This window comes from Solea solea, chromosome 1 (assembly GCF_958295425.1).
Source record: "Solea solea chromosome 1, fSolSol10.1, whole genome shotgun sequence".
Classification (NCBI taxonomy): domain Eukaryota; kingdom Metazoa; phylum Chordata; class Actinopteri; order Pleuronectiformes; family Soleidae; genus Solea; species Solea solea.
In genome coordinates this window covers 17,376,037-17,398,815 of record NC_081134.1, presented here as the reverse complement: position 1 = coordinate 17,398,815, position 22,779 = coordinate 17,376,037, and the positions used below count along the sequence as shown (strand labels likewise).

Genomic DNA, 22,779 nt, shown 5'->3' with positions numbered 1-22,779 from the left:
TGGGAATGAGAAGTGATCTCAAAACATGTGTGGAAAAACCTGAGTGAAGTAAACAAGTTTTTATACAACTTAACTCCCAACTGTAATAAAAGTATTCTACGGCTCAACAAGCAAACATGAAATCTGTAGTTAGAGCTTCAGTCCTTAAAGAGCTACAACTATATCACAATTTAAGGAAGGAACGCTAACTCACAGAGAACCAGCTCTGTCCACTGAAGCCTTCTGGGTTATGTAGTTTTTGGTCAGGAACTGTCAGAGATCAGGAAGCATTCCTTCTGATCGGGGACTATGAATCCTTCTTTCTGCTCGCTCTCTCTTCTGTCCGACATGACGAAAGACTGTTTAGGGTCAATGACCACGTTGCCGTCTTTGTCCTGACTGGGAGCTTCCACTTCTGCGTACGAGGGCCGACCAGAACCACGCCGGAACTTCATGATTGGCCAGCGCGTTGGTCGTCGCTGGGGGAGGGGAAGACACAAAATGTCATCAACTGTACCGATTTGTATTTTTGAAGAATTGTGCTTCCCAACCTCAATTTTCCCTGAGATGTGAAATATCTTTCTTTGTTACGTGGCCACCAGTGACACTTGGTCCTGCGTAACTGTTTACATTCTGGGAATGAGGTCCCGTCCTCCTACAAGTGGGTCTTAAAAAGTGCGGAATTAGCGTTGCAGTTTCAAGTCTCAGACCAAGTGTCACTGGTGGGCACATAAAGAAAAGAATGAAGATATTTCTCGACTCATGGTTGAGAAGCACAATTTTTCAAAAATACTACCCCTATTCTAGTAATACAAAGTTAAAAGCAAATTGGTGAAGTATTCCTTTAAGAACAACCTTTCAACTGCTTGTTAACACTAATATCTAATCTTTCAACTGCTTGTTAACACTAATATCTAATCAAGTCAAATAACCACTCATTACAGCAGCTTTAGACTAATTATAGATGCCTTGTGTGTGTGACCTCACTGTATTTTACCCATCATGGGAACAGAGGAAAAAACAATTAGCAACATTGCACTTCCAATGTCCTTGATGGTAAATAATCGAATTAACACATTTCTAATTATAAAGTAAATGTAGTTGTACCTAGTAAAGAGGCAGCTGAGTAGGATTTAAAAGAAAAGTCCACTGTGATGAATTATTTTCATACTAAATATTTATATCAAGCTGGGACACAAAATGCAAGCACTGACCTCCATGAGGAAGAGGCTGACGCTGGATGTTGGATGGTTGTATATGTAAAAGGATGAGAAGACGACCGCTGCCATGACGACCATCGTCACAACGATACCCGCGAGGAGGCCGATCTGCAGCCGCTCTTCACTCGGTCCCGTGTTATTGACGTGTCCTGCTGTACAGAGGTGAAGACGACTAATCACTGACCTGTGACCTCTATCAACTCACAACACTGATGTAGAAATCAAAGTGAAGACAGCCATTAAATGTTGTCATGGTTGTGGTTCCTGGACTTTGTGAGCCTGTACATTTGAAACATTGTTTTTTTTTCTTTTACAAATATACATCCAAGTAGATAAAACTTGACTTACGTGCTTCATTGATGTGGAACAAGATCTTTCCATCGTCTACAAATACAAAAAAAAAAATTACATTCAGTATCAATCGACATCTGAGGGAAAAACAAAGCTGTTATTACTGTAGAGCTTTGGATGTTGATTGCAGTCATTTTGTTAGTGTAAGTCCTGATGAGGGCCAAAGTGAGCCGCAAAATCCCAGAGGAATCAAATCTACAGTGCTATGGTTTTTTTTCCGCTGTATTAAATATCACAAGGGAATTTATATTTAAGAATTATTAAGTGCCGCAAATCACGCTGCTGTAAAAATACTTTTGGGATCAGTAAGTTGCATCTATCCGTCTATTGAAACAAAAACAAGATTCTGCAGCAGCAGCAGACTGGATATGAAAGCCTGCTGTGCCACTCACTCACACAGAGACAGGCACACACTGCTCAGGGCTTGCATTGGTGGAGTCAAGTATGGATTTGTTTTTGTTTTGTGAATTATGCTTTTATTATGCTCTACATATGTAAGCACGAGTAACGGATTACCATCAGGTCTGAAAAACAACTGCTGCCTCATCCTTGGGGTCAAAAAAGTTGGGAATTTCAAGTAAAAACTACTCGACTAACAGCAGCTGTACACTCGTTACAAACAGCCAACGGAAAAACAAACAAAAATACAGTGTTTCCCTGACACAACAACAGCGTGATGCACATACAGTATATCGAGTCATCCCTCAGCAGCTGAGGACACTACGCAGTATTTAACATGCCACTGTATACGCTCAGCAATGATCTAACAGATGCCTGGGAAATAGCTGACCCTCGCTCTGTGAGACCTTACAGAAAACAAGGGGCGTGGATAACTGTGCAGCAACAACAACAACAACAACAACACATTAATTCACCAGGTGGTAATGACGTCTACCCTGTCCCTAAGTTTAGATCTGTGGAATTACTCTAAAATACAAACAATATTTGCAAACTGACGTTTAACATTTGTCAGCTTACCGTCTGTGGGTTTGCTGGTTGAAGGCTGTGGAGCTAACGTGCTGCTGGGTGTTGAGGGGTCGGTGGTGATGGATGTCGTGCTCAGGGGGTTGGAGGTGACACTGGAAATCCTCCGCTGCACAGGAGTCTCTGTGACGGGAGTGTGAAACTCGTGGCGAGACGTGCCGTTTGTGACGTCAGGACTGCGGAGGCACCGGGGATCCCGTCTCTGTGGGAAAAGAAACACGGGTATCATCGTTTGTGCAGAGGCATGGATATGTGAATCAGTTGTATGTTAATTGAACGTCATGTTAACCTCCTCTGGACAGCCGAGGTCGACCCAGTCCTGCCTGTTACGATCAAAGCCACTGGAGCATCTGAGAATGGAAGTCAATATTGACATTTAGAATATGGAAACATTTAAACTGAGCCTCAAGGTGGAAAAGGATGATTTTTAAATTTTATTTTGCACATGTTTGTTTATGCTCCAATAAAGAAGGGAAACATGTAGTGAATAAGAAATTTGTTTACAATATGAAGTACACATGTACACATTTTTGCCGTATAATATATATATGATATGCTACGGTACAAGTTTAAAGTGCTTAACCGCAGTGATGGAAACCCTTTATCTTGTTTAACACCCTTAAATAAGGGGTTTCATTTTAATGGAGATGTTATAATTTTACGACATTATGATCACACAACAAAAAAAATCTAAAATAAAAACAATACAGCAACAACCTACATAGCCAGATATTAAAGGAATACTTTGTATTACTAGAATAGGGGTAGTGTTTTTGAAAAATTGTGCTTCCCAACCATGAGTTGAGAAATATCTTCATTCTTTTCTTTGTTACGTGGCCACCAGTGACACTTGGTCCGAGCCTTCAAACTGCTACGCTAATTCCGCACTTTTTAGACCCACTCGTAGGGGGACAAGACGTCATTCCCAGAATGTAAACAGTGTCTGCCATCTTTGCTAACAGTTATGCTAACAGGACCAAGTATAAATGGCCACGTAACAAAGAAAAGAAGTAAGATATTATAAAGTAGTAAGATACTATTTTAGTAATACAACGCTAAATGCAAATCGGTGAAGAATTCCTTTAATAGGTTTCTTTGTTTATTTTTATCATTGCTGTCATCAACCGTGTGTCTGTACTTTATCGTGCACTTTTACATTTTACCTTCGCAGTCGACTGCACCAGCTGCAGTTAAAGCCAATCAGAGACGTGACGCACGGACCACAGCTGGAGAACTGGAGACACGCTGAGAGACAGGAAACCATGGAGACATGAGGGAGAAAAAAGTGTTTAGCTCCCGAAATAAAAACCTGAACGCTACTTCAGTTGCAACTGATTGTACAAGTAAAATGAAGAGTTTGTAAACAATAACAATGATTTAAATCTGTGTCTCAGCAGTACCTTTGGAAATGGATCAACTTACTAGGGAGTGGTATAATCTCCACACATGTAGAGTTGGAGATTTTGGACTTGAGGATGTCAACTTTGTGATACTCATAGATGGTTCTCCTCCTAACATCTGCAATGTGACAAAGAGGATATCATGGTCTTAGCTGTGAATGACTTGCAAAATAAAAATAAAATATCAAACTTATGACGACAAATGGGCTTCTTACTGGGAATCTGCTCTATCTCATGAAGCACGACAAAAGCATCCGATAAGCCCACTTTGACAGGGTGATCGTCAGTGCCGATGTCGCCGATGTCGCTGATGTCGATCGGAATCTATAAAAGAAAGAAATAACTGATTAGTTTTGCTTTGACAGGAGCCCATGAAGAAAAGAAAAAGTCAGTCACCTCTTTGTATGCAAAGACGATCCGTCCGTCACTGTGGAGAACGGCCTGGAAGGTGAACGTCCCCAAACTGACGTCCTGGAGGGGAACGCGGTTCCACTGAACCACCAGTGCAGTTCCTGATGATGTGCAGACGTGGTACATTTCATAAACAAAGAATATACAAGCAGATAAAACTAAATGACAATAAGATGACGGGAATGCTAACCATTATCAAAGTAAAACACAGTAGAGTTTTTGGAAAGGCTCGGGTCAAAGTTTGCCATCAGAGGAGCGATGTACTGAGTCGCTGTGAGCAGCCGGTGGATGATCTCTCCTGTGTAAATGAAACCTGCAAGCAACAAACATGCAGATTTCACCATTAGTCATTTTTTTTAACGGTGATCTAAGAGCCCCTCCCTCCAAAGAACAAACCCCACCCACACACAAAGTGCTTCACTCAGGTTCAATTCCGTTTTTTGTAAGCAGATCCTCAGCAAGCAAAAAAAATGAATGACAATTTTCTGCTGTAAAATATGCTTAAGTTGCTTTTCTCACAGTTTTTTTGGACGCTCTCTAGCTGTACATTTAAAATGTGGAAATAGTGTAAAAAAATATTATGAAAATTCATCCTAAATCCATAAAATGTTGCTCAAAATAGAGAAGATCTCAAACATTCTCTGCTTTGTATCTGTGAGACAGACGTGAAGTGACTCACCTCCGCTTGTCACTGTGATTTCTTTCAGAATATGTCCGTAGAAAGGAAAGTCAAAGGAAAGATTCACTCGCTGGAAGCAAACACAGACAAAGTCAAACATCAACTGTGTGTGAAAGATGGTCAGAGACCGTGGTTACATCAGTGTTTCCCACAGGCTGAGATTGTACATGTGGAGGTGGGACAGCACAGCCTGTGACTGACGCAGAGAAGTCTAACCTCCGGTTTGTTTTTTTCTTCTGTAGATACAATTACCACAGATGCTCACTGAACTGCCTCACATACAAACTATCACTGCACGTTACACAAAATAAACTAACTATTCTTACTCCGTGCATTCAGTTTCAAAGTGTGAGCGTCTTCTAAATGTCCTACACAAATTGTCCCATTTATGACACACAGGTATGACGTCATACCTCGGCCTGTCTGTGGGTGCTGGACAGGAAGCCGCGGACCTTCCACTCGTCCTCCTCCATCTCATCGACGTTCACCCACAGCTCTTTACCAGCTGCGTCTCCGGGGCCGTAGATTTTAGATGTGTAGTAGGCGTGATCAGTGTCCTGGTGGAAAAACGAGGCGCACACCATGTTTCAAGAGCTCACCTAATAAAATCTATGTTTGCAAATGGCTCACTCCAGCTGCACCAAAAATCGATGGTTTCAGCTCTAATCCTAAATATCTCAGGTCCTTCCTCCCTGCTGCTGTTAGACTGTACAACTTGCTCTACTCTTAGTAAACCACATGTAACATGTTATACTCATCCTATGTGCAATTTAACACAAGTGCAATATCTCATATGCAACATGGTTTTACCCTGTAGCTACTAATCTCATAATGTATACAGTATATTCTGATTACTTTATGTATGGAGATGTCGACTATTAAGATTAGAAACAGAATAGACTATACATTGTACATTGGTAGATGTGAGAATGCTGTTAATTATGTATTACCTTTACTGTGTTTGCTGCTGTGACAAATAAAAGGATGACCTTATTTTCTTATATAAAACAGTTTCTTGTGTAAACCTACCACTATCTGAGTAGAATTGTCATGTCCTTCTTCCATCATCAGGTCGAGGTCTGACTCCTCTGGTTGGTGCTGGTCTCTGTAGTGGTTCCTCTTATCAGCAGACCACTCAGGAGCCACAGTCCTGGGCCTGGACGGCGACCTCCTCTCGCTGGACTCGGGACTCTCCGTGTTTCCATGCAGCCCTCGCTCCTGCAGGTCACTGTGGTCAAGTCCTGTGGGGCAAAAGAGGCAACAATATTTATAAAAATAAATAAAATAATATAATTCAAATCCAGAGATGTGAGTCATTATTATTATTATTATTATTATTATTATTATTATTATTGAGGCTACATAGTGCTTTTTAATTAAAGACACATTATACATGTTAAACTGATTATCATAGTAATAGTATTTTGTAGGCTTAAACATTTAAATTATTAATCAGTTACTAAATTATAGTTAACTATTTTGATAATCTAATAATTGGTTTGAGTGCTGTTTTCCTAATCCTAAATCATACATTTACAATAAGGCATTCTGCAAATACATAACATTATTTCAACAAAAACATTTACATAATTATTATTATTATAATATATATATATATATATATATATATATATATATAATTTGTTATTCGTTTTGTATCATTAGAGATACAATATATTTCAGACGTAAAAACAAATGAGAGAAAACACTGAATCTAAAAGGTTTTCCTGGTGTCTCCTGAAACATTAACCCAGATCTGCCCAATCTACCCAAATATACATAAACTATATCAAACTGGGAGAGTTTTTAAAAATAACGTATATGTTGCAACAACTTCATAATTTCCATCAGATCAAATTGTGCAGCTTTTAAAACACATCTTTGATTATTTTCTGTTTTATAATTAACTTTCTGCTGACAGTTCAGTAAGATAAACAAACATAATGCAGAGTTAGCTGCTGTATTGTGCAACACAAGAATGGGGATGAACAGACATAATATTCATTAAATGCAACACAGTTGAACAGAATCTTATTTTACAGCTTTTTCATTGGACTTATAATCAACACAACCTCAACTATTTTCCCCATCAAAGTAAAATGTACTCGAATGGTTGTATTAATATACATTTAAGAAGTGAATGAGTATATACTGGAATTAGAGCTTGAGGAAAAACTGGTACACAGCATATTGTATGATATGATATTAAGTATGACCATATTAAAGCTACTTAAAGGGGGAAATAAATAGGAGAAACATAAAGTAAAGTTATTTCAGCGTCTTTTTTTCGACATGCAACCAGACATGAAGAGTTCCTGAGTGTGTGCCATGTGGAAAACATGCGGTCGTCGTCTCGTCATCCCGGCCCTGCAGTGACAACAGTGCATCCTGACTTCTCTCTTCACAGCACAGGGTGAAAGCATGCTTCACATTCTTCACACCTGCAGATCCAGGAACCAGGCATGTGAGGCCGCAGTGTGTGTGTGTGTGTGTGTGTGTGTGTGTGTACACTAAAGTCATTCTAAAGTATATTTTAGTAGCACTTTTATCAAAACCCGAGGACAGAAACTGTATCACTGGCACTCAACTCACCAACTGTATCATTGCCCTCTGTTGCCTTTTTGTTTCCCTTTAGTTTTTCCACAGAGAATTAATAACGCACACAAACACACCTGACAACAATTACACCGGTAATTAATTAGAGCGTAATCACCTCCTCCGTCATATAAAACTATCTCCACCTAGTGGATGGATGTATTAACACAAACGCTGCAATCAAAGAGTCATGAAGCCAAATATTGTTCCCACAATAAAAGCAGAGGTTGGTTTAGATTTGCTATTAATAATTAACATTAGTGACTCTTTAAATACATTTCTAGAATAGTTCATGTCACCTTATTTGATACTATAACATAACATCGCCATTATCATGACTTGTTTTCATATTTTATATACTGATTGCTTAGTTATTAATTTTATATGTTATTATATCATGTATTTATTAATTTCTAATATACATTTTATTATAAAATATATAGAAACGACTCAAAAATACTGAGCTCTCAAAGTAACACAATGATCACCGACGTTAAAATAAATAGTAAATAGAAAAGTCAGCTACAGTCTTTTCACAGGAGGCAGATTTATTCCCAATAAGTTATCCTCCTCTTCCTCACATATACTTCACACACACTGGTATAGTGACATTAGATTAATTAAAATGTTTCCTTTTCTACACGCCTGTAGCATTTTTTAGCTCCTATTTCTTTTGCAAATTGGCCTTGTGTTTACAGCGTTATTCCAAAAACAACAACATATTTCTTGGTAAATGACTCACCACTGGCAGGTTTGAGCTTCATCATGGAGCTTATTTGAAAGTGGAAAACGATGAGCAGTCCTGCAATCACATGACTCGTCTTCTTGATTGCCATTCTTCTTCTGACTGACTGTCAGTGAGAATTCAATAAAGAAAAAATAAACAGGCGTATAATGTAAACTTAATAGTTTCCGTCGCTTCGCAGTGAGCTTCTCCTCTCGTTAACGTCCATGTTAAAGTCAGCTGTGCGTCTGTTCACTGCAGCTCCGAGTGTGAAGCTACGACGCCTTCACGTGCTGTCGTAACTTTCACTATTATAAACAAGTTTTTTTTCCGTTTTTTTTTTTTAAAGTAGGGCAGAAAAAAAACGCATTAATATATGAAAAATATGCAAACAAAAAAATGTATCACCCACAAAGCACTGTATTGTATAATAAATACACTAGGTGTTCCTTTTATGATAATATTAACACGCATTGTTTCAAATCGATACATCATAATCAACAAACCACACAGCTGTTAATAATTATATTAGTGTATTTTCTACACTAAGAGCAATATATTTGAATCATATAACTGAAGTAGTGACATGAAACATGCCAAAAAAATAATTAGTGTTATTTAGTCAGTGTTGTCACATTTCCACACCTGGCTGATTGTACTCAATTCCATTGTAAGTCACTTTGGATGAAAGCTAAATGAAATGTAATGTAACTGCTAATGCTTAATTTCATGATTTAATTGTCTCTTGTGTTCATGTCAAACCACTAGGTAGAGACATTTTGTACTTTACAGAGTCCATTTCAGAGATACTGGAAAGGCCACTGTAAGTGTGATTAACTTGTGATGTCACACCATGATCAGGGTCATCAATTAATATCATGTCTAACAGACAGAGGACAGGTCATTTCCAAAAAAAATCTAACGGTTAGATGGTGATGTGAATAGACTTCAAAACAAGTGTCTTCCATAGTGAGTCAAGTGTTACACGTGACCATGAATGAAACATAAAATGTGGTTTACAGTTTGTTTTAATGCAAGAATGCAACACCCACGGATAATACCATTTCAAAAAGACACAACGAAGAATTAAGACATTTCAGGGAAAAATAATTGGGAGTTGAATGAAGAGCACTTCAGGCCTGTAACACGACAGGAGCCAACAGAGAAGTTCAAGGATATATGATGAATGACAACATGAGTAAGGATGAAAAACAACCATGGTCCATTAGTTTCTCCAAACGTAGAAAAGGACTCGACGAGTCAAAGCTTTTGCTGCCAAATCAATAATCAGAACGCTGCCTCGAATGGATGAACTCACACCAACAAAAACTTTTTCTTAATCAAGTTTGTTAGAATAACGGCATCCTCCAAAAACACAAGCGCCAATGGAATGTCCATTTTTTTTTTGTAAAATGTATTCGTTTTTTCTCCTCATTCCATGAAGCCTTCATGTGCTATATAAAAGCTGAAGAATAACTCAAAGATTTAACATGACAATACAAAGCGTGAAGACCCAATGTATCCTGTAAATTTACTCAACATATTGTGTCCACTTAAAAACGGGCCGATTTAACACTAGGATTTAGATAGATTCAGAAAAATGTGTTTAAGAGTGAGTTTTAGATTTCTGATTTCCGAGACCCATGCAACTCTCCAAGAAAGCAAAGAGGATTTTTTTTTTCATAATGTACAATTCTTCCATGGTCATTTAATCTTGCCACCAACAATACCTCTTAAAATAGCATGATTGCATTCGTTTGTCAATTGTTTTAATTTCACCAGGATATCAAAATCATTTTTTATACCGATGCTACGAACGAAACCTTACATGAAGCCGTTGTTTGTGTCAAAGATGTGGGTGGAATACAAAGAAAGGAGAGCACTAGACTGGACAATTCAGAAGCTCAACTTCGAAGATGAGAGTAGCGTTGGGGGGGATGACAGGCGGGTATCCCCTGCTGCCATACGCGTAGTCTGGCGAGCAGGTCAAGTGTGCCACCTCTCCAACACTCATCTGTGGAGGAAATGAAGAGAACGTGAGGCTACATTTACGCTAGCAAGTGTTGGTTTGGAAATAGTCATTTCAAATGAATACAATCAAGCATTTTAGCCCTAAAAAAAATAAAAGTAAAAAGATGCATGAAAATTATGAAGTTTTGAAAATTTCTTCATTGAATAATGTTGAATAACTTGCACGTGAGTTGCACGTGTTGAAGTTGGAGAATGGTCTGAATATCTTGAAAGCTGTAGGAAGAGTTATGTCAAAAAATGGCGGAATAATAAATAATTCCTTGAACATTACCACTAATTAACAAGTAGTCCTGCAGGGGACACCGTGAGCGGAGCTTGGCCCACTCAGTTTTTGAGGTGACAATGGAGGACAGAAATCAATCAAAACTGTCCAGAGTGTCTCCAGAGCAACAATCACGACATAAAAGTATTACTGGCTCCACACCATATATAGTTAACAGTAACTCGCGTGTCATGCAAGACTAGTGAGTTTGGGTGACTTTGATAGTCCTCCAAGATTTGTGCAGAGAAAACAATAAAAAGGCATACATTAAAATCAATAAATACAACCTATTGTTCGAAATTAAAAATAATCGGAAAATTGATATTTGTGAGTGTCTTGCTCATCATCCCTTGCTACATTGCCATGCTGTTGTGAAAGCATCTAAACCAGACAATACACTTTACCTATCTGACATTTTGTTGCGATAACTATTGATTTGAAACCTTTGTATTGTGATAACATTTACAGGCCATATTGTAGAACGATACATGTTTTGTAATCCCTTTAGTATTGTCAAGTACTCTTTCACTGGCTAAGTAATGTGAGTAAAAATCTGTCAAATGGCAAGGGTCATTTGATCCTTACCCTTGCTACACCTTCATCCCAGCCACGAATGACTTGACCCTCGCCAAGGACGAAAGAGAAGGGCTGTCCACGTTCCCTGGAGGAGTCAAAAACCTTGCCATTCGTCAGCCTGCCTGTTGAACAAAATGTCATTCTTAGCGATTAATTGACTGACAAAAAAAGTTTATTGAACTTCAAACATTTCCTGATTCCGGCTTTTCATATGTTCAGATCCACTCTGCCAAATCCAATTCTTAATAGCAAAACATGAAATGCAGACAGTCCTGTGAAGTGTTCAAAATGGCATTTAAAAAAGGGCCAGTGTGCCAGAATTAGTGACATCTAAAAGTCAGTCAGTCAAATGTAACAAAATGAGGACTCTCCCTTCCCTTTTCCATTTGTGCCAAGAAACTACACGTAGCAGAAATTATACCATTTGTCTTTGTTTCCACTTTAAAACGCAAAACAAACTCTGGCTGGTTTGACCATTAGCTTCAGAAGAAACATGATGGTGCAAGATAGCAGCATCCAGAAAGTGAGGCACTTGCTTGACATGCAAGAGGCTTATGGCGCTTTTCCATTATACAGTTCTATCACTACTTGGCTCTACTCAATTTGGTTGGCACTTCATATTCCATTACTATAGTACCTCCTCAAAGTGGGCGGGGTTGCCATAGCTCTGCACGAAACTGCAATGAGGTCACGAACACAGAAACTAGTAACGAGCAAAGCAGTTATTTTTGGTGTACTGAATCATTAGAACCACCAATTCATTATTAAGATAATTTCAGTGCTTGCTGCATGAACGGAGAGCAGCAGATTCTGCCCGACAGTCACTGAACTGAAATACTGCAGAATTGGTTGTGATTTGGCTCGCGATCACCGGCTTTTAGCAGTGTTGTCCCTAAATACACAGGAATCCTCTGTTAAATAGTGAGATTTTAAATATTTCCTTGCTAAATGTTGGAGATTAACACACATTTACAGGAGTGAAGTCTTTTTAACTGATCTCCAGTTCGGCACTGTTCGATTTGATTCTTGTGTCGGACGTCGTACTCATCACTCTTCCAGCAACGACACTCTCTGACCAATCAGTGGCCAGCAGTCTGTTGAAGTCACATTTTCGTATCTGCTCAGTTCGCTTGGAACCGCACCAGAGCAGGAACCAAAAAAAGCATCAGGTACTATCGCTAACGGAAAAGCAAAAAAACAATAAGAGTTGAGGCTGTGCTAGAAGTGCATAATGGAAAAGCGCTATTAATCTAAGGCTATGAAATCACGTAATACTTATGGAAAATATATTGAATTTCTGCCCATGGAACCACATTAATGTTACACACTGGACCTTTAAGAAGCTTATTTTGAATTTGCTTTGATTTTATTCAAATTTAAACAGCTGGTCATTACTTTGGTTTGTGATTGGTTGTTCATGGTTGTGCAGCAGTAGCCCTCAATGGTGTATTTTTAGATTTCAGAGGAGCACCATGTAAATTTATATTTATTGTGACATTATGAACTAAATCCGAAAAACGACTAAAAATGATCTGACGAGACGCCTTTTTAACCTTACGTCAAACGACAAAATAACCGTACGGGCTGAAAAAAAGAAGAGTTAACAACATTCGTCGACGCACACAGGGTCTCAAGCTACAGAGCTACACCCACGACTCCGTTAGCATTGTTGAGCTTAGCACAAAGGCATGGAAATGCAGAGGAACCGTTAACCATGCTCGGGAGTGGCAAAATGGCATGGGTAATTCACTTAACTGGCATACAGTAATGAAATATATCGTGTGATGAAATTAAAATATATACATATTCACATTAGCCAGCTATTCCCCTGGTTTCCAGGCACTGTGTTAAGCCAGTCCAAGCTAACGCCACGATAGCTTCTGTAACTCCAATGAAATTCGCTATAGAACAAACACCATAAAGCATTTCAGGTTAATCTAATTGAATGACAAACAAGTCACATTTGAGAGAAGAAGAATATTTATTTCCAGTCAAAGTGGGAGAAGTAAATGATCAATGTCTTACCGACGTAGTGCACCAGGACATTCCGTCCTTTCTGGGGGAAATGCATACCTAAATGGAGATAGCGGAGGTTTAAAATCCTGTATCGTTTTAAGGACGTCAAACCTTTCAAGAACTGAATGAATACATTTCGAAAAAACCTCACCATCTCCTGGTCTGACAGTATCGACTTGGACACCCATTGTTCTTTCCGTGCAGCAGCGGCAGCTGAATGTGAATGTAAGAAGCTTCGCGGTATGAAAGGAGTCACACAGAAAAGGGCTCGGCTAAAGGCCACGAGCTCGGCTGCGCTCTCAATTTCAACAAGCTTTATTGACATGATGTCACGTGAACATCGTTGTCTAAGTGTCAAACACACTTTAATACTACCATGCCAAAGAGGTTGTTACGAATTAAAACAAACAATTGAAGAAAATATTAAAACATGTGTACGTGTAATATTATGTAGCCTATGTATTTGTTGATTAACAAAATATTAAATTAAAAACAAATGCATCGTATGGGAAATTCAAATTGTTTTTATTCATGTATTTACAGCCAAATTCGCACAATTTGTCTTGCTGTTAAGTGCATACATCTAATGCTAATCTAACTGTTTTAAAATGTGATATTCATTCATACATTCATCTTCTACTTAATGGTGATTCAGGTTTGGTTTCACTGTAATTTAACGTGTTTACAGCATAGTTTCTTTTCTTAATACTTTCATAATCATTCAGTGAGGGTGGCTTATGAGCCTCATTTTTTTATTTAGTCCTGTTAAGTACAAACATCCACCTTCCAAGCCTTCACACTGCTAAAGTAAACAGACATACCTGACAATTGTAATGCACTCTGTGAGGTAAGAGTTAAACAAAATGCAGTGGAATGTCTGCTCACATTGTATTTCAAACACCAGCACCTGTTTGACTTAACTTGTAATTCAAGCTCTTTAACAACATGCTTACAAGCAGGCACAGTGCCAGGGTTTTAATTATGGATGTGCTGACACTCTTACAATTGACTGGAGATGCTCTTTCAAAACATTTCAGTGTCAACATAGTTCAGATCTACATGGGCTACAATTAAAAACAACACACATGCACAACACATGCTCAATTTGTGGGAATGTTATGTTTCATTAATGACACTAATGTTTCAATTCTGCTTAGTAGTAATAATAATAATACTTAATTTTATGTGAAGCACCTTTCACAAACATTGCACACACACAACAGCTATTAAGTGACAACGCCAACAGTCCACCTCCATGTCTGTTTACATGCTGAAGTCACATTAAGTCACTCAAGTTTCTGTGACATCCCAAATCCCCTGGAATCTCCTCCCTGAAATCATTTGATTAAACAGCAAGTATGTGGTCCTGCGTCTGGACTGGATCTTCTAGTCTGTGCTTTCTCAGGATTTAAACATTAAAAATCAGTTACGGAGTTCACTGTGTCTCTGGTCTCCCAGGATTTGAAAAATCCTCAGTGTGGGGCAGGTTTAAGTGAGAAGATGGTGATGAGGACACAGGCAGATGAGGATTTTGATAACTTTGTATTTATACATCAATGTCCCCTGTAACAAAATGTTTTTTGATGATTTATCCAAGGCACACTATAGCATGAATGCAAGCCAACACAACAAAATGGCTGCCCAGAACCACAACAATTATTATATATAATTTAGGGTGTTTTAAAGTTAATTTCAATGATTAAAATTTCAAGTTAAGCAAAGATGTTTGTTGGAATGGGCCAGGCGAATACAAGTAATGCTGTGCCTCTTCAGTAGAACAACAAGTTCTTTACACATTTACACATTTTTAGAACATTCGAACAAGCATCTGAACAGTTTGTGTGTATGTACTCATATATCAATGTTCCGATTTGCATTTGAATGGCTCACAGTTTTTCATTTACATATGAAAACCCTATGGAGGCATGAAAGGAAAGGAAGGTCCAGAGGAATTCACAGTGGCGATTAATACTGATAATCCCACTTTTCAACCCTCTGTTCAGGAGGGAGAACAGGAGAACGTGTTCCTCTGGCTCTGCAGTAAGAATTACACAAATGACAGGTTTTGCACGATATTTCTTTTTGGCTTGCTTGGCAGTATTTGAAAAACATTTAAAAGTATAAAGTGTAAATTAAAGGTGCAGTGTGCAACATTTAGGAGGGCATACTGGCATAATTTGAATTTGTTTTACAAGTAAGTGTACATCAACCAAGGTAATAAAGCGAAGTTAAAATATCCTCATGTGTTGCATTATTTACAAACTGCGTGGTTTCTATGTCTGTTGTATGAATCCGGGCTAAGCATCCGATGAAACCACGCTGGCATCACTTGGTGAAGGGTCGTACACCTTGTTGTCAAAGGAAAGATCACTGCCATGTCGTGTGCCCTTAAGGGGAAAAAAACAGCTTTACTTATGAGTTTTAGTTAGTCAGGGCAAGATGTGATATTTTGTAATCAGACCCTGTTTACTTACATCTATTTGACAGTCAACGAGGTCAGCCGCATCATTATTTATCGTTGGTGACAGATTCCTACGACACACAAAAGCAAAACACATCAGCCCACCACCAACGAGCATTACTCAGCGTTATAATGTACATTATGGTATGTATTTATGTTACTTACTTTAGACTGCATTTCCTGTTCAACATAAAGAGGAGGACGGAGATGATGAAACCAGCCAGCAGAGTCAGAGTGACTGCGAGGACTATGGACGTAATATCTGCAGAGAAAACCAATCAGATAAGGCTTACAATCAACTACCTTTAAGGATTTTCAAAAGGACTAACATACAGTGCATAATGTGTAAAATTATTAGTATTTATTTAAGAATCTGTATAATGTGTAGCTTAGGCCTGTGTGTTGAAAGCCTTTGGAGGCAAGCTGTGTTTGTGATGTTGGGCTATATATAAATAAAACTGACTTGACTTGACTCCTGGTGTATGAGTAGATGTACATACAAACTGATTTTACCTCCTAACAAAATGTACTCCTCAGAAAACTGTTTGTGTCGCTTGGTAAACTGCTCACTTCCCACATTAAAATTAATAGAGAACTGTTGCCCCCACCTGTAAGTTTAAATGTATTATTTTCTGACTTTGGTGTTTGAAATCATTTGAATTTATCCGGGTGACTCAAATTCACCAGTTAATACTGCTTCCATGTCCCTGTGAGCTAAAACAGACTTTGGTGTAGGTTTACTAACTTCTGTTTCCACCCATAACAGACTGTGCAACAGCCGCAGCAATCATATTTTTAAGATATCTGCCACTTAAGCAGGCATTCATTTTGCAATGCTTTTTGTTAACTGGCCGATCTATTTTTCCCTTGCAGTGAGCTGCTTCTCAACAATGGAGGCGTGCTGGTGCCACACACAGTCAGTGTTGACTCTGTGTTTGTATCTTATTCAACCAGACTTGGAAAAAACCCGGACCATCACTGAAAGGACGTTACCATTGCTATCCTCAGGAGGGGGATCTGAGTAGCAGCTGCTAGGGAAGACGGTAATGTCATCAAGAGAAACATCCCCACCTGGATTCACCCCCCTCTGATACACAAACACCAACTGTGACAAGAAGAAATAAAAACAAAAAATTATATTATATATACATATATTTGCAATTATTCTGAACTATCATCTGCCCATAATTACCCAGAACGCTGTTTCATGTTTGAAAGACACAGTGGCCGTCTTCCACTCATCTCCCCGGTTTCCTGTCTCAATCCAAATCAGCATCCCTTCTTCATTTCCACCCGTGTGCATTTGTCTGTGGGAAAACACATCAGCAACAATTTAAAAATGTTGATGTCAATTACAGTTAATAACACTTCAGGTCACGGTGGCACCTCCTCATACACTGAGAGTCAGTTACCTGTCATTTATGAAAACTCTGAGAGTCCCAACATGGTTGCCATACATGTGGTACCAGAAGGTGAGACAGTGCCCTCTGGTGGACGGCTGGAACACTTCACTGACAAGGAAGGACATGTCTCCCCACTCACCCACTGAGCTGTCCACATACAGATAGTGACCTGGAGGAAAATTACAGTTGTTGTTTTTTTACTCATTCTATAAACTGATATAGTCACTTCAGACACTGAGGTTGGAATGCAGCTTTCATTTTCTGACCAGCGTTGTGATTTTTTTTACTGTACCCAAAATAAGATCCATGTGTTATGTCAACAAATACCAACCATGTGTTGAGTTGGTGGTGTGATCAGTGCTGGGTCCAGCGTTTGGGATTGTAGAGGCCCCTGTGCCGCGGAGCCAGTCGCCCTGGTCCACTCCTCCGCCCAGGTTGCTCCAGCCACACGTGTTTGTCTCAAAGTCACAAAATCCAGGAGGAGGACATCGAGCGTCCGTCAGATGTATGTCGTCAAAAGCCATGTCTCCCTCCTGAGTGGGGCCGGCTTTCACGCCCTCCACCACAATCTGAAACAGCGTATAAACACTGAAAATGAGGAGCATTTCACGTTACAGTAGTGTTATTAGACCAAGTCACTGTAGTCTTATTAGACCACGTTATTGTAGTCTTATTAGACCACGTTATTTTAGTCTTATTAGACCACGTCACTGAAGTCTTATTAGACCAAGTCACTGAAGTCTTATCAGACCAAGTCACTGTAGTCTTATTAGACCAAGTCACTGTAGTCTTATAAGACCAAGTAACTGTAGTCTTATTAGACCACGTTATTGTAGTCTTATTAGACCACTTTATTTTAGTCTTATTAGACCACGTCACTGAAGTCTTATTAGACCAAGTCACTGAAGTCTTATCATACCAAGTCAATGTAGTCTTATTAGACCAAGTCACTGTAGTCTTATTAGACCAAGTCACTGTAGTCTTATTAGAACACATCATTGTAGTCTTATAACTTTGGTATAAAGTAATTCAGGTGACCAGACCAAGGCTTTCCATCTTCCGAATGTTGTTTATATAATGTAGCATACATGTTCCAGGTTATTTTAAATTGCATACATGTAAAATGGTGGAATAAACACTACCTGCAGCACAGTTACAATGACATAACAAGCGTTATAGTATGTGCTTAAGCTAATTCAGACTATTTTTTTATGTCCTTTCAGGTAGTTTAATTCATTGTATATCGATGCATTATTCTATATCTCTTAATCATCTACATACAGTAGCAGTAGTTACCGTAGTGTAGTATAATATTCTTGCAAACTGTTTCAGCTTGTTACTAGTGATTAAAGCTTGAAATTAGATAAATAGTTTGGTTATTTTTGTAGTGTGAAACCTGCTTGTCAAGATATTTTTTTTATTTCAGGCAAAAAAAAACTTAATTGAAAGAGTGCACTAGTATCTCTCGTTTCCTCATTGACTCTGGACTAGCAATCGGTTGTGGGTGGAGCTTTGTGACTCACCTTGTACGGCTGAACCCGAGGCAGAAGTGAAGCCTGAGCGAACCTCCACAGCTTGCCATGGTCTCCTGTCTGAGAGAAAATCAGAGCCTCCTTCCCATCTTCGCTCTGCTGGTAAACATTGAGCGTCCCCATGCCTTTGCCATACATGTGGTACCACAGCTGAACACAGGCTCCTTTTTCTGAGGGGGTCATAGGAAGTAAAACCACATCAAATGTTACCGAATTAGAAATATCACATTGACAATGCACATTAAAAAACACATCAGTAATTCTCTAAACTTAAGAGCGATTTCTACTAATCTTTTTGGTCAGTTTATAAGAAACAGTAAGGGATAGTTAACATATGTGAGCTATGTCCAACCCTAAAAACACACCTATTAAAACAATTAATTACATTTTTTGCACTCCCTTTTTTTGGGAAACATGTGAACCTGATCAGAGTTGGAGCTATGACAGCGTGTTGATTTCAGCTTGAAAACCTCTGACCTGTGGGGAAGAGAGGTGACGACATAGCAGCGGTCTGGCCAGCGCGGTCAGCAGCAGAGGAGGGCAGGCAGTAGTAATGGCCCGTGGGTGTGTTGGTGGTGTGGTCCGTGTCTGGTCCCGTGTTTGGGTTGTGCGTGGAGCCCGACTCTCTGATCCAGTCAAAGTCGTCAGTGGTGTGCTGCTGCCAGTTACAAGTCCCCTCCTCAAAGTCACACAGATCTACAACAGAATGTTCTAGAATTAGCATTATGAAATGTCATGTGGTAACTAAATGTTAAGCTTATGATGCATGTGGTAGTAGAATGTGAGACGAGTAATGAGCTATTAAGAAAGGCATTTGAAACAAAGCACCTGTTGCATCATCTTGATTAAAAATAATCTCTAAATGATAATATCTATCCGATTCACTGTTGTCATTAAACACTGCATGGTTACTGTATCAGTTTGTCTGGATGTTGTCCATATGCTGTAGTTTAAATGTGACTCTCCCACTGTCACATGACAGAGCTCTGTATAAATCAGTGCACTGAATTTCGTTCTATACATATACAAACGCTTAAATCTAATATCCATGTCATGTGTTCTCTAGCTTCAGCCTCATTACCAGACACAGGACAGTGTCCACTGATAAAGGAGATGTCATCGATTGCGATGTCTCCTGCTTCTCCGCCAACTGTAGCCTCCAGAACCACTTGGTGGACTTCCTGTAGCATCACATGACTCTGCACCAGCAGCCACTCATCCCCTTGATTTCTTGATTTTTGCCATACCTACGGGGAAAGACAGGAGGCTGATTCACTTGTTGCAATGAGGATGTGAGGAGGTTTTTGCAACACTGCAGTATGCAAACTGTGCAACTCGCACTACTATGCATTGATGTTATTTTGCAATAGGCGTTTCACAATAACGAGAAAAGTATAATATCGGAGAGAAAATGCAGGGGAATTGTTTCACAATCTGCCTCGCTGCCATTTTTCCTGACGCTGAAAGGAAGTAATGTCTTAAGACATGAATAGAATCAACGCAGGGAACAACATGGCCCTTCTTAGGGACAACGTAGAGAGGAAAACAACCAAAGCAAATTCAAACCAAGAATATTTGCAAAAGTAAAATTACAGATTACATAAATAATAATAAAAATAATAAAAAAAATCTTTTACCAGTGTTTTGTTCATTGGATCAGCTGTCTGTAGAAGTATCCTCAAAGAGCCCACAGTAGCTCCAAACATGTGGTACCAGAATGTCAGACAGTATCCTGTTTCTCCAGCAGGTGGCAGTGGTAAGGACTTCAGCTGGGCCATGTGCCCATTAACACTTGGAGGGGAACTCTTGATATATAGATACTTCCCTGTCACACAAACAACAATTCCCTGCATTTAACCATGGATTTTTAAGAGGTTCTAGAAGATTGTGCTGTACCTTTTTGACACCTCAGTGGGTGAATCTGTTAAGTATTTTACACTGACGAAACATAACAACTTTGTTTTGTTTCTGCACCCATTAAAGTATCATGTGACCCCCTTTAATTACTCTTAAAACCTCTTTGGGTGCCACCATGTTGTGTAGCAACTTACACTAAACAAGCCAATGTAACATTTGTGTACAAAAAGAAAAAACTTTCCTTACAAATAAAAAGCAGAATTCTTAAGCGCTTAAATGCATCACTTTTCAGTTGAGTACACTCACTCAGGGCTTTTGCTGACACAGCACAGCATAGTCCGGTATGACTGTGTAACTAACAAGCCAATGTAACATTTGTGTACAAAAAGAAAAAACTTTCCTTACAAATAAAAAGCAGAATTCTTAAGAGCTTAAATGCATCACTTTTCAGTTGAGTACACTCACTCAGGGCTTTTGCTGACACAGCACAGCATAGTCCGGTATGACTGTGTAACTGACAAACTGATACATTTAGGACACAGATGTTGTTGTTCCATTAATGTTGAAGACTTCAGTGGTACTGGAAATAATTAATAGCTGCATAAAATCAAGTTAGATGTAAAATGTTTCTGGAGACGTTAAAGATTCTCCAGAAATGGAATTACCTTTGCCAGTGGTGTGGTCTCCTGTAGGCCCGGTGTTGTTGGCTTCAGTGGGACCGGACATGCTGAGCCAGTCCAACTCATCCTCAGCCCCCTGAATCCAAACGCACAGACCATCCTCAAAAGAACAGCCATATGCAGACAGAGCTGAGGAGGAATATAAAACGTAAAACACGACATACCACCCCACTAACTAACTAATACACAGAGGATGATGAGATCTCATTTACCTGGTGGTTGATAGTATTTTTCACAGTTCAGAAAAGAGATATCATCCACAGCAAAAACCTGACCTCCAGTGTTCACGGCACCCCGTGTTGGTTTATTTGTGCTACTTAACAAAACCTGAAAGTACAAATTATCACACAAAGAAAAACACCTCAGTATTGTATATAATTGGACAGATGTGGTATAGTATATGTAATCTGATTGCAAATTCTGCAAAAATATGGAAAATGCGTTATTATTTTATATGCTCCAAAAAATTATTGAAGATATATAAATAAATAGCTCTCAATTCAGAGTATATACTGTACTGTATATCGTTCCGACGCTCAAGAAATGGAAAAAACAAACAAACATAAAAAGTGTTTTTAAAGATGTTGGTCATCTGAAAATCTCTTGTTATGTTTTCTCCACTCCATAATTCAGGATTTGTTTAATACAGTATGTGTACATTTCAATACGTATCCTTTAAATAAAGATTTTTACGTTTTCATACATAATAATAAGAAAAAACCACATCAGTAAATGTGATAGTAGGACTGTATATGATGGGATAAATGGGATATATTATGTTATCTGATGCAAAATAAATGCTGCAAAATATGGAAAATACATTATTCTATATGTTCCGAAAACCTTTGAGGATACATTGTATCCAAATATCTCCTGTACGTGCAATCGGATGAGATATTGCAAATGCTGTAGCATACATTGACTTCCATGTCATGTATTGGAAGGAGGCATGTGCTGTTATGTTTTCTTCATTCATTCATTCAGGACTTTCTAATACAGTATGTACATTTCAATATGTGTCCTTTAAAAAAAAGATTTAAATGGAATATTAGAGACTTTAACCTTATAAGGCTGCTGGTGCAGGCCCAGAAGCAGAGTCTCGGCAGACCAATCGGAGACAGTGTTGTGACTACGTGACCACAGGATTGCTTCACTCCCTCCAGCTTGCTGCATAAGCACTCTGAGTGACCCAGTATTCTCTGCACTGATGTGGAAGTGAAACCTGGTTTGAGGAAAGAAGGAAGGAAGAAGGGGAGAGTGTTGGATTGGGAAGACAGTTAAGTGGTAAAAAAGATGGGGGACTAGTTGAGCATTGAGCAATTCATACAACTTTTTTTTATCAAAATAAATGTTTTGCAGACATCGGGGAAGATTGTTGAGACATGGTGACAGGGTTTCACTCACATAATTTGGCAGTAGTGGGATGATGGTGAGAGTTGAGGACTCTGGAGGCGGGCCTCACCCTGTGTGGACGCTTGACTGACATTCACTCTCATGTAGTAGCCTTGAGCAGAAGAGATCACATCCTGAGTCTTGAATGTGCTGAATCAACATCATTTGAGAACATTGCAACCAAACAACAGATTAAGCAACGGACCAACCACACTGGTTGCCACCA

The 22,779-nt window shown here is 39.0% G+C and overlaps 3 protein-coding genes across 5 annotated transcripts in view; all 3 read right to left on the bottom strand.

The window, feature by feature from the left end:
• Window positions 1–242: 242 nt before the first annotated feature.
• On the bottom strand, window positions 243–9,263 carry LOC131461082 (plexin domain-containing protein 2-like). Of its 2 annotated transcripts, none has more exons than XM_058632084.1 (14): window positions 8,362–9,263; window positions 6,054–6,265; window positions 5,438–5,581; window positions 5,025–5,094; window positions 4,536–4,658; window positions 4,331–4,446; window positions 4,150–4,258; window positions 3,957–4,052; window positions 3,698–3,779; window positions 2,824–2,884; window positions 2,529–2,736; window positions 1,548–1,583; window positions 1,194–1,351; window positions 243–458 (listed from the first exon to the last, which is right to left on the bottom strand). In XM_058632084.1, the coding sequence occupies exons 1-14, from the start codon at window positions 8,453–8,455 to the stop codon at window positions 243–245; spliced, it is 1,725 nt and encodes a 574-aa protein (XP_058488067.1). In that variant the 5' UTR covers window positions 8,456–9,263. The 2 variants fall into 2 exon arrangements, with proteins under 2 accessions (XP_058488067.1, XP_058488075.1); XM_058632092.1 differs by having other exon boundaries at window positions 1,194–1,348.
• A 90-nt stretch (window positions 9,264–9,353) lies between these two features.
• LOC131461097 (peptidyl-prolyl cis-trans isomerase FKBP1A-like) lies at window positions 9,354–13,534 on the bottom strand. Its single transcript, XM_058632100.1, has 4 exons — window positions 13,380–13,534; window positions 13,238–13,285; window positions 11,222–11,334; window positions 9,354–10,357 (listed from the first exon to the last, which is right to left on the bottom strand). Exons 1-4 carry the CDS (start codon window positions 13,414–13,416, stop codon window positions 10,226–10,228), a joined length of 330 nt encoding a protein of 109 aa, XP_058488083.1. The 5' UTR covers window positions 13,417–13,534; the 3' UTR covers window positions 9,354–10,225.
• Window positions 13,535–13,732: 198 nt separating this feature from the next.
• si:ch211-106h4.4 (MAM and LDL-receptor class A domain-containing protein 2) overlaps window positions 13,733–22,779 on the bottom strand; it is a 34,355-nt gene continuing 25,308 nt past the window's right edge. For both annotated transcript variants that reach the window (XM_058642707.1, XM_058642716.1), the window contains 15 exons: window positions 22,566–22,665; window positions 22,224–22,383; window positions 21,374–21,488; window positions 21,147–21,290; window positions 20,262–20,449; window positions 19,706–19,871; window positions 19,102–19,320; window positions 18,616–18,794; window positions 17,424–17,661; window positions 17,102–17,261; window positions 16,882–16,996; window positions 16,683–16,794; window positions 15,855–15,951; window positions 15,703–15,760; window positions 13,733–15,615 (listed from right to left, as the gene is read on the bottom strand). In XM_058642707.1, coding sequence (XP_058498690.1) covers window positions 15,526–15,615; window positions 15,703–15,760; window positions 15,855–15,951; window positions 16,683–16,794; window positions 16,882–16,996; window positions 17,102–17,261; window positions 17,424–17,661; window positions 18,616–18,794; window positions 19,102–19,320; window positions 19,706–19,871; window positions 20,262–20,449; window positions 21,147–21,290; window positions 21,374–21,488; window positions 22,224–22,383; window positions 22,566–22,665 — 2,141 coding nt within the window. In that variant the 3' untranslated portion in view covers window positions 13,733–15,525. The remainder of the gene's footprint in view (window positions 15,616–15,702; window positions 15,761–15,854; window positions 15,952–16,682; window positions 16,795–16,881; window positions 16,997–17,101; window positions 17,262–17,423; window positions 17,662–18,615; window positions 18,795–19,101; window positions 19,321–19,705; window positions 19,872–20,261; window positions 20,450–21,146; window positions 21,291–21,373; window positions 21,489–22,223; window positions 22,384–22,565; window positions 22,666–22,779) is intronic.

Bases quoted from the DNA above. Each gene is read 5' to 3' on its own strand.
- LOC131461082 (XM_058632084.1), bottom strand. From the start codon at position 8,455: ATGGCAATCAAGAAGACGAGTCATGTGATTGCAGGACTGCTCATCGTT. The intron at 6,266-8,361 runs GTGAGTCATTTA...TTTGCCCCACAG, and splicing joins GAAGCTCAAACCTGCCAGTG to GACTTGACCACAGTGACCTG. The intron at 4,259-4,330 runs GTGACTGACTTT...TTTCTTTTATAG, and splicing joins TCGTCTTTGCATACAAAGAG to ATTCCGATCGACATCAGCGA.
- LOC131461097 (XM_058632100.1), bottom strand. From the start codon at position 13,416: ATGGGTGTCCAAGTCGATACTGTCAGACCAGGAGATG. The intron at 11,335-13,237 runs GTAAGACATTGA...TTTGTTCAACAG, and splicing joins TGTCCTGGTGCACTACGTCG to GCAGGCTGACGAATGGCAAG. The intron at 10,358-11,221 runs GTAAGGATCAAA...TTTCCTCCACAG, and splicing joins GGGATGAAGGTGTAGCAAGG to ATGAGTGTTGGAGAGGTGGC.